General features: G+C 36.0%; 1 protein-coding gene across 9 annotated transcripts in view; it reads left to right on the top strand.

Annotated features, from left to right (window-relative positions):
- ARMC2 (armadillo repeat containing 2) overlaps nucleotides 1–13347 on the top strand; it is a 76081-nt gene that overhangs the window by 22051 nt on the left and 40683 nt on the right. For 7 of the 9 annotated variants that reach the window (XM_027633915.1, XM_027633914.1, XM_027633909.1 and 4 more), the window contains 4 exons: nucleotides 3213–3305; nucleotides 7158–7336; nucleotides 8383–8485; nucleotides 11368–11588. In XM_027633915.1, coding sequence (XP_027489716.1) covers nucleotides 3213–3305; nucleotides 7158–7336; nucleotides 8383–8485; nucleotides 11368–11588 — 596 coding nt within the window. The remainder of the gene's footprint in view (nucleotides 1–3212; nucleotides 3306–7157; nucleotides 7337–8382; nucleotides 8486–11367; nucleotides 11589–13347) is intronic. The other 2 variants (XM_027633910.1, XM_027633912.1) reach the window with 1 other exon arrangement.

Below are 13347 nucleotides of genomic sequence, written 5' to 3' on the forward strand. Positions count from 1 at the left end.
GCGTTATTCTGGATCGTTCTGGCCAAGGCTGTAATGTGCTCTGCTTTCATTTCCTTCAGAGAGGCTGAGAGTATTTACCATGTCATGGGAGTTAATATTCTTAAAAACCTTTTAATTTATTTGTGCTATTTTATTTGTGTTATTAAAAAAAAATCACGTGTGCTATTAGGATTGTTTCTTTTTGTATCTACTTTTCTTAACATTATGTAGTTTCTTTAGTCTGTGCATGCTTCATCTTTAATCCCAGAATAAACAGTAGGATAGCAGTAGGAATCCTCCATCATTTCTTCTCTGTAGTGGGGTCCTGGGTGGAGTGTTCATTTAAAGATTATTCCTATATTCTGATATGATTTGTGTTCATGCTTTTCCATTTAAGAGAGGAGATAGACTGTTTTAGTATTGATCTGTTCGTAGCCACTCAGTATTCAGTGAAAAGGCTAAACATTTTAAGTCAGGCAGCACACAGCTTTTGAAAGCTCAGTGTTGCTAAGGCTCTTGTATTTACATGCTAAAAACAGCAACCAATAAATGTAGACTGATTAGTGATTTTTTTTTTTTAACCAGAATGCAAAGCAGCAGTTAAGACCTATGAAAAACTGAGACAACCAACTCCAACTTGCTGCATTCTTTTGCTTGAGTATTTTTCCTGTTGAACTGTGATTCACTCAATTGTAAAGTTCAGGACAACTTCTGCAATATTTTAAATACAGCTAGTACCCTAACTTTTCATTGGCAGAAAATCTCCCAGGACTGAGACACATACAAGTTTACAATTTATTAATGATTTTTTATAATCATGTATTTTCAGTTCATTCTTATTGCTAGGGTTAATATTGTTTAGTAAAAGCTTATTATCTTCTTTTTGTCCTAGTTATAAGAGGTATTTATTTTTAAAAATTATACCATTATGACTTTCATTTTCTGAGGAATATGAGACAAGAGAAGCAGAGTGGTACAAAAAAATCCGTTCTTTCTGTTCTGAACTAAAGTTTGAATGGCTTTGTTAATTTTTTTTTAAGTGAGAAGTTTGGTCCTATCTGCAAATGCATGCCTGTACTATTCTGTTTCTTAATGCCTAATGAAGTTAAGCATGTGTGTACTTAGAAAATCAGTCTCATCTTTCAGTTTGAGGTAACTACAAATCGGAAAGAAAAGAAATAATTGAGTCAGTATGTGGGTTTTGTGGCAGGAAGGAACAGTATAAACTATTTGATTGTTCTCATTTCACCTGTGCTATTACATTTCCCTGAGCAGAACTTTCACTTTATTGCAAATGCTGCATAGTGTTTTATTAATTAAGCTACTTATCGGTCTAAATAAGATTATCAACTCATTTGATCTAGTAGATAAAAATGGTCTGCAAAATAAGTAACAATAATATTAGCTAATAAGATGTACTACTATGCATATATGGAAAAACCAACAATATATAGTTATTCTAATAACAAACATACTTACCAGTGTATTACTTATGAAACAACATTTTTGTATAATCTGTTGAAATAGGTGTATATGATAGATTCATTATGTAAAAAATGTAGATAGACAATTAAAGTTAACACAGATCAGAAAAAGAATCTGGATTATTTTCTAAAGAGCAAGCTTTTAAACTGGGAAGTTTTTAATTGTTTCACAGTTGCAAGTAATGCCTAGTAGACAGTCATTGTTTTAAGGTCTGAGATACTGCTCTCATGATGCAACCTTCTAATTGGTGTTCTCATGTAGTATGGTATTTCTTGTGTTTGGTGATGATTATGCTAAGAATTTACATTGTCATTTAAATGCAAGAGCTAGTAGTGAACAGCAGGAGACACTTTCAGACAAATCTGTCACTTAAGAAAAAAGTATGTATTCTAGTCTTAATGGCTTTTTTCGTGTTATTTAGTGGTGCTGTGTGACTTTTATTTCCCTTTAAAAAAAAAAAAAACACAAAACAAACACAACACAAGCCAGACCCCATCTTTATAACAACAATATTGGTTGCCTGCAAGATAAAGAGCTTAACCCAGTCTTGAACTCCAAACATATGCCTGTATGCACCTTGTAAGCAACTGTTAGATCCTTTAAATCTCAAGTTGCACAGAAACTCTGGCTATCCATCTGTAATGGGCCAATGGTTAAGGCCAGAATTCTGTCATTTCTCATAGTGCTAGGTGAACATGAAAAGAGTGTTCAGCAAGTCAGAATAATTCCCTGTGATACTGCATCCGTATGAAAGTCAGTCCTGGAATCCACTTTTTAATAAACCATGTTTCACCAACTCCCGTGTCCAATCTGAACACAGATCCATTCTCCCAGTCCTGTTTCCAGAATTCTAGTCCACTGACTTTTTGGTCTACCAATTTTTAACTTGATGTCTGTGATAGATTTTTTTAAAAATTATTTTCTTTTTGAAACAAAGTATAAAATAAGCTGAAATATTTTTAAACACTTCTCTTTGCAAAGTGGACAAGGTTTCTGATAATGAACAGCAGCTTTTTCTCAGTCACAGGAAATTGTTTGAGTGTGACCAAGGAAACTGGGAGTTAGTTGCCTTCAAGATTTCTAGCATGTTTATTGGAGGCAGAACATTTGCTATTAATTCCCAAGTTGCTGTGTGAAAAATTGTTGAATGCAGTAAAGAATAGGAGGGAAACATGCATTTTACAAAAATTTAATTGTAAAGGTCTCAAAAATAATTGCATGAAATAGTTAGAATGGCTAACGGGATGTAATAACTAACAAGACTGTTTTCACTAACTGACCAAAGAGTCGGTGAATCAATTTTAGTATAATATCACGCACGTGCACTAGATAAAATTGTACAGTCCTAGAGGATTGTCTGTAGTATGGATTTTTTAAACACAGAATAAGCTGTCATGTGGACACAGAGCTGAAAAATAGTTGATATACAGTTGGACATATTGATATACAAGTAGTCATTACCTTCAAATTCAGCAATCAAATGAAACATTGATGTCAGCAAACAAAACCTTTAGAGTACAGCTTTATATACCAAAATACTTATCTATCTAGTTTTGTTTGAAACTTTTCTTTTTGAGAAATTGTAAATAAAAACAAAAGCTTGAGCAGGTAGAATAGCCCAGAATATAGCAAAATGGGACATGTAGGGGTTTTTTCTGACTGGCAAATAAAGTATTTGTAGCTATTTATTTGTGTAGAAATTGAAACCGTCACTGAATGTATGCTTTTGTTTTGAATGTATTTTGAAGGCTTAGAGGATGGAACAAGAATAAATGAGTGGGAAGAGGAAGAAGTCTTTTGGCGTATAAAGATTCTGCCAATTCTACATGAACTGAAAAAAAGTGGGTAACACTGTTTTTGAAAGGGTTTACTTTCTGTACTGTTTCCTGCAGGAAGCATGGGACTCATTTGTGTTTACTAAAAAATAGTAACAGTAATTGGACTGTGTGGCCTTTTATGCTTTCATATGTTCAGTGACTTCACAGTGTAAAACTAGCCTGGGCAGTCTAGGGGTCACCTGTCTCTAGGTGTCCCTGCTTGAGCCAGGGGAGTTGTACCAGGTGACCTGCAGTGGTCCCTGCCAACCTTATCCATTCTGTGATGCTGTAAAAAAAACCCACCACAAACAAAAATGGTTTAGGGAAGATCTTGTCTGACTGAATTACCTTACTTTAGATCACATAGCTCTGCTAGGTTAGCATCAGTGATGAGGTAATAATTTTAAGAATAAAGTACTGCACAGATTCACTGCTTTAACCGTAGGCTGTATTGAAGGTCTCAGTTAATTTTAGAAAACTAAGGAAATCTTAATGAAAATTTCCATTTATGCTTAAAATATTAGATGTATCAAAAAAGTAGGTAATGACCCAGAATACTGAAGCAAAATTGAGTAAATTAAATATGGTTTGAAAGATTAAACTCTGAAATCCATTCTAACATTTCATTCAAAAGGTTGTTCAGTTGCTTTCAGCAGACACTATGTTTATCTGAATGGTGGGAATATAGAAAGTAGATTTGTTTTTACAAGTGGTTCTGTTTTACAGGATCCTTTGCAGTGTTTGTTATAACATGATACAGATTGGAATTTTTTTTGCATAGTTTTGCAGCTGTTGATGAGTATGAAACACCAGTACAGTACTAAGTGATTCCCAAAATACGTAATTATTTTAAAAAGACAGGATTCTCATTCCTACATCTGTCACTGATGGGTAGAAAAACAGTGATCAGGAAATTTGAAAACAGCTATGCAACTTCACATTTTTGTTGCTTAATGCCAGGATTGTCAAATATGAGCCACTGAGTTATAGTTTTGCATAGTGTGATATTTTTGTTGGTAAGCAAAATAAAATTTAGAGGTAGAATCTAATCATGTCTTTCCTTTGTTGTGAATGTAGCTAAGGAAAATCGATTTTCATGCCCCTTTTCCTCAGCCTTTACTTGTTTTTTTTTAGTGTGTTGGGGTTTATTTAGCTTTTTGAGAACTTGATTAGGGCATAGTTTTTCTAATAATAGGTGACATTATCTAATGATACTTTCTCACCAGTTGATTGAATGCAGTGGTATGAACACCTTAAAAGCTGAGTTTTGCTGCTTCTTGAATATTCACACAACTTGTAACTGAATTGCATCATTACCTCCTGCAGCCACGTGATATATTGCTTTCTTTAGGCTGTTTGGTGCATAGTTACAGTTTTTCTTATAAACATGAATATTAGAATTCCATAATTTTAATGTTTTGAGTAGACCTGTTAGTAATTTAATATTTTTTAATTTCATGTGCAGTCATTTGCTTCATACCTTGCAGCTGATTCCCTGCACATGCACTTAGTTCACATTTAGCTTTTCATATATTAATAGAAAAGCCTTTTTCCTCCCCTTTCTCCCTCAAAAATATTTGTGGAAAGCTTTCCATTCAAAAACAAATCTGAAGTCTGATCTAGAGCTTAATTATTGTCTAAAATCCTCTGATTTTTGCTTCAGATGATTGTTATATGACAAAAACTAATAGAGCCCCAAAGTCTCTTTTTCCAGAGGAACAAATAATTTATTTTGTTACATGCTGGTGCTCAAGAGTATAAGCTTCAAAAACGCCCCATGGGATGAGTGATGAATAATTTTTGTTGTTGTTAATTTCGATGAAATGGAGTGTAAGAGCATTCAGTTTTGGTTCCTCGCTACTTCTGTTTCACAGCTTACTGGAGCAGAGGTTTAGAATAATGCTAAATTTTGTTAAATTTTCTCTCATGGTGGGAGTAGAAATGGAATAGTCATTGCTGTTCCTCAAGTGTGATGATTGCAAATTGAGAGCTTCCAGGCACTGCTCAGCATGAGAGATGGGTCCTTGAATCTGCTGACAGGTTTGGGTTCTCAGACATGTTTTTTGTTGTAATTTTCTGGCAATACGTATTTTATAACAAGTGCTTTACCTCCTTGAGTATGATCCCCAAAGATCAGTGTTGGGCCCAGTTCTGTTTAATATCTTTACTGATGATTTAGATGAGGGGATTGAGTCCACCATCAGCAAATTTGCAGATGACACTAGGTTGGGGGGGAGTGTCAGTCAGCTGGAAGGCAGGAGGGCTCTGCAGAGGGACTGGACAAGCTGGAGGGTTGGGCTGATTCCAACGGGATGAGGTTCAACAAGGCCAAGTGCTGGGTCCTGCACTTTGGCAACAACAACCCCCTGCAGCGTTACAGTCTGGGGACAGAGTGGCTGGAGAGCAGCCAGGGCTGAACATGAGCCAGCAGTGTGCCCAGGTGGCCAAGAAGGCCAGTGGCATCCTGGGCTGGATCAGGAACAGTGTGGCCAGCAGGACCAGGGAAGTGATTCTCTCCCTGTACTCAGCGCTGGTGAGGCCACACCTGGAGTCCTGTGTCCAGTTCTGGGGCCCTCAGTTCAGGAAGGATATTGAGGTGCTGGAGCAGGTCCAGAGAAGAGCAGTGAGGCTGTTGAAGGGACTCGAGCACAAGTCCTATGGGGAGAGGCTGAGGGAACTGGGGCTGTTCAGCCTGGAGAAGAGGAGGCTCAGGGGAGACCTCATCACTCTCTGCAACTCCCTGAAAGGAGGTTGTAGCCAGGTGGGGCTTGGTCTCTTCTCCCAGGCAGCTTTCAGCAAGACAAGAGGGCATGGTCTTAAGCTCTGCCAGGGGAGGTTTAGGTTGGAAATTAGGAAGAAATTCTTTACAGAGACGGTAATCAGGCACTGGAATGGGCTGTCCAGGGAAATGGTGGATTCTCTGTCCCTGGAGGTTTTTAAGATGAGACTAGATGTGGCACTTAGTGCCATGGTCTAGTAACCACTGTGGTAGTGGATCAAGGGTTGGACTTGATGATCTCAGAGGTCCCTTCCAACCCAGCTGATTCTGTGATTCTATGATTCTGTGATTCTGTTTTAGCTGTGAAGTACATCCTGAGTAAATGCAGAGTTTATACAGGCAGCTTAAGTGGATTTACATGGTGCTTTGTAAGTATCACCTTGTAGACAAAAGCAAATGTAAGAGAAAAAAATCTCACTGTTGCATATTAAAAATAGACAAGACTTTTCCTTTTCTCTCTAAATTAAACATGTACATGATTCCATTGTGCTGAGATGTGGTTTTTGTAATAACTTACTGTAGATTTTATCTTTGTATGTTTTAAATAGTTTGGGGGACTTGGGTGAGGAAGTAGATGACTTTTTTGTCACTAGGCCAACATCCTACTGAAATGTATCTTGCACCTCTGCTATACATTCTAGTTTTTACACAAATAAACAAATTTTTACCTTCAGTTACTCTTAATCCCAGCAAGGTTTGATATATAAAGTTATGTATATGGGGAGAAAAATATTCCTTAACTATCTCTTTTTCCCATGCAATGTTTGGTAGGAGCACTTTAAAGAATATATTCAGAGACACAGTTTCCTGATAGACATTTGATTATTAAGCGTTAAAGGTGAGTTTCATTTTAGCTCTAGGTGTTATTTTGGCTGTGTGATTTCTTGTCTTGAGTCTCCTCTTTTTGAAAAAGCAAAATAAAACTCTTTCTGAGAATCATATTATCATTTTAAGAGATTTATTTGGTGCCTTATTTTTGTTGTTGTGCAACCCATTCTTTATATTGTTCTCCTGTGTCTTTATCTGTTGAGATGCTCTGGATAAGGTGGCACTGATAATTATTTTTTATTTTTCTCTCCCTTCCTACACCCTTCAAGTAGAAGACAATATAGAAAATCTTTGTCTGGCTTGTACCAAGCTCTATCAAGCATTGAATGAAGGAAATATGCTTGGAAAACATTTTAAAAGAAGAAGTGAGCTTCTGAAGATATTATATAGACTTGTAGACATTGATTCAGATCCACTTTGCCTGAAGCTGGCAAAGATTATTCTGGCTGTAAGTGTTTTGAAATGCTCTTTGGTAGAATGTGAAGCTCAAAATCATGAATTACAGCTTGAATTTAATTTTTTATTTCATATTTTTAAACTGCGTCTAAAGTAACACTTTCCTAAGTACAGTTTACTACCACAGAGATACATGTCTCCCATTCATCTACATCAGCACTTGTTGAAGCTTATTTTTTTCAAAGAAGTTACATCTGGGGGAGGAAGGAAGGGCATAAAATAGGATAGCTGGTGTATGGTAACAGGAATATTGTATAGGCATGGAAAAGAGGCAGTGTCCTAAGATGGGACACACATGCAGGGATTTGAACAAAACAACAATCAAAAATTTACACATGGAAATGAAGCTTAGTTTTTTAATAATATCTTGACCTTATTATACACCTTTATCTGAAAATACCAAAACAAAATTTTGGGGTTTTTTTGAAAGTAAGTGTAATTAATCTCTTTCTTCAGTATTTCTGGTTAAACCTCTTTGAACCTCTTGATTCATGTTCTATGAAGTATGTATGGACAGTCACTGGTGAAAGGATGCCAGCTTACATTGTGTTGAAGACATTTTAGTAATTTGTGTGTGAGTGTTGGGGGAGGTGTGGCACACTGCTCCTTTAAGGCAGTGTAAGTTATTTTATTATTATGACATGTATTGTTGTCCTGGAGTTCTTTGTGGTATGGCCATGGATGCCAAACCAATAATTTCTGTACAGAATTTCTCTGTAAGAGTGAGAGGAAAAACTATAAGTTACTGATATACTGTCTGCAGATTTATATACTTACTACATTAAAAGTTTGTATATCACCTTATTTTAAAGTCAGTCAGCACAGTGCTAAATAAAGCTTAAACTATCTGTGTTTCAGAGTCCTTTAATTCTGCAAACTTTTTCAGTTTGGTTTAGTATATTGTTAGGGTTTCATCTGGAATTTAATAGTTCACTAGGAATACAAGTTTGCCATGGTGTCTGAACTTGTAGAATGTTATGGTACATTTTTGTATGTAGATTTTAGTTGTGATTTTTATGTCTTTCACTTTTTTTGCAGATGAAAGTGGATGGAAAAAATCTTCTTAGTGTTTGCAAGCTAGCATTTAAAATTTGCAGGAATGAAAAAAATGATTACATCGTTCAAAATGATAGATTATTGGGTATGTATTCTGTTCTTATGTGTAAGTTAGACATTGAAATTCAACAGTTAGACTGTTCATCTTTCAGGAAATGTTCTCAGAGTTCACTTAGTCACAGATTAAAAATTGCTTACTACACCAAACTAATGATTGGTCTAGTCCAGTGTTCTGTGTCTAACTAACAATGCTGTCTAGGGACAGCATCGAAGTCTACATGTTTTCTATGATGTTTCCCCTCTACTCCCCCAGCATTCAGAACTGTTATATTCTTTTAGGGATATTAGATGGTGCATCCCTCTCTAATTCCTTTTTAATCTCTGTTTATAGGTATTTTGTTCATTAATTTGCCTAATTCCTTTTTGAACTTTCTGATTCTGTCTGCTTCTCCAACTTCACAGAACAACAATTTCCAGAAATTCTATGTCTGCTGTTTTAAATCTATGTACTTTTCATTATCCCCCTGCTTGTAGTTTTTGCAGGATTTGTGAGAGTTTCTAGTCAGCTTACCCTTCACCTTCATGATTTTTTAAACCACATTCATATCACGTATCTGTGCCTTATCCTTTTCAAGACTGAGGCATCTCAGCCTTTTAGCTCTCTCTTTGAAAGGATATTGTGTCATTCAGTTGTTTTATAAGCCCTTCTCTGTAGCTTCTCAAACTCCAGCAGATTCTTACTGAGATTTACAGTACAAAACTGTATAGAATTAAAACTCTGTCTGCACCAAATTTTATAGGAATGAAATAATGCTGACTGTATTGTTGGCCATCATCAGGGAGGATCTTGAGAACAATCACTGGGACTTTTTTTATAGCTACTGCTGCGCATTGGGGCAATGGTTTTGGAGAATTGTCAGCAGTGGCTCTAAGATCTTAGTGATTGTAATGATGTTTGTGTCATGCACACAAACCCCTTGCAAATATAAGAAATATGAAGAAAATGAGAGTGTGTGAATGACATTTAGTATTCATTTGATAGTCATTTATTTCATTAAAACTTCAGTATGTTTTGTTATTGTGGGCCTTGATCTTGCAAACCTTTATTGCATGTGTGTAAGTTAAAGTATATGTGTATCTGCTTAACTAGATGAGAGTATTCATGGTTTTAAGTTTAGTACACAATTGGTGTCAGAAATAAGGAAAAGATAAGCCTTTGCAGTACTAAGGAAGGGACTCACAGAAAAGAGAACAGCTCAGGTTGCTTTGACTTTGGATACTGAAAACTACAGTTTTGTAGAGGTTAGCATCTGGACAAGTCACGTGGCTATGTCTATGTCATCATGGCTGGGCTTCGCAAATGAAGATTTGGGAAGGACTCTACCCACATTTGCTACAAGCACGCTGGTGGCTGAAAAGGCCAGTGCGAGATAGACAAGTCCAGTTGCAAAAGGCACAGTGGAAGGACTCCTTAGGTGGTATCGACAAGACACAATTCTTTCTACGTGGTCTTTTCTCCTCGAGGGTGATCCTGCGCGCATTCTCAAAAGCATCAGCAGCGTTATAGATGATGTGTCTCCAGGCCTCCTGATTGGAGGCCAGAGTTAGACCAGTTATGGTGATCAGTATGGCCAAGGCTGAGATGTTGTTTCAGGGAGTCCTTGTATCTCCTCTTCGGGGCTCCTCTCTTGCGGCAGCCAGTGGCAAGTTCACCATCTTCATTCAGTTTTCTTTCGCTTGCTCTTCTTTCTCTGTATTTTAAAAACTAATGAAGGAAAGAACATTCTTGGTAGAGGTTGGTTTGTTTGCTTGTTCACTCTATGTTTTGGACCCAGCTTGTCCAGGCAGAAGACATAAACCTGGATTTACATCATAATCACCCAGATTCCTGTTGCAGTCACTGGCTTATATATTTAATTTCTTTTTCCTCCTCTGGCCCTGTGAACTATTTATGTGCAGTGGAGCAGCTCCAGTAGAAGAAATAAGTTGATTGTTCATCCCCAGATAGACAACTACTGTTCAAGACCCTGTTGGATACTGAGCAGAGCAGGAACCTGAAACTGATTTCTTACATTCCCACAACCCAGGTGATTTAGTTGGTGAGGGGGAGAGTTTGAGCAAGAGCCTGGTGTGAGTGTACATCATTCATATAACCTCATATACTTGAAGAAAGTTTCAGTTAGGATTGAGACAGAAAAAAATTTTAAATATCTAAAAATCTCTTCAGTTTAATGACATAGGAAAATGTTTTTATTCAACTGGAACTTGATGGAACATAGTAAGCAGAGATAATTATCTGTTTCAATCAGTTACTAGAAATTCAAAAGTATAAAGTTGGTCAGGATTACTTTTTCATTTAAGATACCCTCACCAAATTCAGCATGTCTCAGTTTAACTGTGAAAGATACACTAGGCTTGTGCCCATTATCAGCTGTTAATTTTAACATTTCAGATATCTGACAGTGGTAGCATAGAACAGGACTTTTACAGTAACTTTACCTACATAAAAAGTAAATCTGAAAAGGCTACGAACAGATTTCAAATGTGAGATTTGAATTAGGTCCTCGTGCTTTTTAGTGGTCCATTAGAGAGGCTTTAAGACATTTGATTTCGAAGGAAGTAGTGAGAATAAACCTCTTTAGAATGCATCAAGTTTAGTACACAAAATTCCAGGCACAGACAATCACTTTTGCAAATCTTGACTGGTGATTTCAATGATTCCTGCTGTGTTTACAACTTATGCTGATTCTTGAAGCCTAGGAGAACAAAAGTCAGGCCCATTCTCTTATTCATCGATAATTGTTTCTTGGTTTCAATCCAAATACCCAATTTTTCTAGCCCACTTACTAGAAATGTAAGAGTTCAATCTGAGGGTTTTTTTTCCCAATCGTTAATCTCTTCAATGACTGGACTGTATCAAATATAAATATTAATATTAGAGTTTCTGAATAATGATTTTCCTTTTAGATTGTTTGTTGGAGGTTCTGAGAAATGAAGATCTACACAAAAACAACGAAGCTCTCCTCTATTGTGTGGGAGCTATAAAATTCATGTCTGGAAATGCAGTACTCCTTAATGAAATGGTCAACAAAGGAGCTGTTGAAATGTTGCTGCAATTAATGAAGCAGATTAATAACGTAAAAGAAAATGACACGTATTTCTCCAACTTGGGCCACTTATTAGTCCAGGTTAGCATTTACTTTTATTTCTAAAAGTACACACTTCAAGGGCAAATTAAAAATTTAATTAGAGGAGATAAGCTAACCCTATGTGCCACTGACAGAATTGTACCTATATTTCAGTAGACTTCTTTTTAAGAGGTTTAATGAAGTTTTCAGGACCTAAGTTTAATTACCATAGATATTTTTGTGTAGTCACTTTTAAAGGCTGTAGAAATTCTGAAGTTAATAGAAATATTTTTGGGTACCTAATAAACCAGTTTCTCATTATTACTTTATGATGCTGGCAATGTTCTGGATGTTATAGTAAACAGATAAAAATGTGTTCTCTGTTTAAATTCTTTAAGCTGAAATACTAAATACAAACTGGTTCTGCAATACTTTAGGAGATTACAGAAAGCTTTTTATTGCAAGAATAATGTATTTTAAAATTCATAAGAAAATATAGCTATGTTTCTTTGACAAAGTGTTTTTGAAGAACTGTAATATAAGGAAAAAGTTGATGCAAAAGTGAACACTTTTTGAATCTTTTGAAGGTAACAGACCTTGATGAGTGGTGGCTATGAAAATTAATCCTTTGCTCTAAAACTGTTTAAACCTTAGTGTTTTAGAAACACAGAGTTTTTTGTATTTATCAAGGTAGATTCCTGGCATTTGTCACTTCTGGGGACTTCATAGGAAAATATATTGGACAACTTGCTGAGGTAGTATTTGCACTAAGTTTGTTACTAATTATACCAGATTTCTTTAGTTCTTTACTAACTTACAAACAACGGATATTGTACTTCTTGAAATTATATGAGAAAACAAAAAACATATGTCATCATGTTACTGTTACTGATTTTGATCTGTTTTTTTAGTGGTGCTATGAGGTATGTCTGTGCAGAGTAGTGTGTATAATCTTAAACATAAACAGATTGGGAGATGCTATGAAACACTGAATGAAATGGTGTGGCTTAGTACTTATATTTTGCTAAGGACATGGCAAATTGCTTCAGACTGGGAGAATATATGATGAAACTGGAAATGTTGTGCTTGTTGTGTTCCTATTTTCTTCCTTTCTGGTCCTGTCATCATTAAGTTCCTGTATTTGACATGTTAACTTTCTTGGGGCACTATGAATTCCCCAAACAATTCTAAAATAATCTGTACCATTTTGTTGGTATCACACCTTATATTCTGTACAAAAATTGTATATGGGATTTCCAAGCCTTCTTTTTTCCAGAGATGTACAAACTTCAGGATTTTGCACATGGTCAAGATTTTAATGACCATATTTTTCTTGAATGATGCTGGTTAAACTTCAGAAGTCCTGGTACTACTGCAGTGTCACCTTAGGCAACCAGTTTAGGTAGAAACACCCTATTGAGGAGTCCAGAATATATTCTGGTCTCAGTGTAGTTTGCAAGATGATACTGACTTAAAATACCTAAACTATAAGGAAAGTAGCTTAGATGAAGAAGTAGAGAGTGATTCCTCACATATGGAAGCTGAGTGGTCATTTCAGTGAGTGCATAATCAGGTTGTATTTTTGGCAGGCATTTTAAAACCTAAATTAAGGAAATGTCCTGTATCTTTTTTCATGTGTGTGTATTTTAAAAATATTTATCCTTCTGAGAGCAAGAAGAGAATGGTTAAAAGCGAAGTATATTACTTTGATGGCTGCTGTTGGCATTAATTGTATAATACATATAATGGGAATATTATTGAGTCGAAAGAGATGGAAATTTATGTCAGTTAGATATAAAAAAAAGTCTTTGCCAGTGGG

Source organism: Corapipo altera, unplaced genomic scaffold (assembly GCF_003945725.1).
Source record: "Corapipo altera isolate COAL_440 unplaced genomic scaffold, ASM394572v1 2b, whole genome shotgun sequence".
In the NCBI taxonomy this organism is placed as follows: domain Eukaryota; kingdom Metazoa; phylum Chordata; class Aves; order Passeriformes; family Pipridae; genus Corapipo; species Corapipo altera.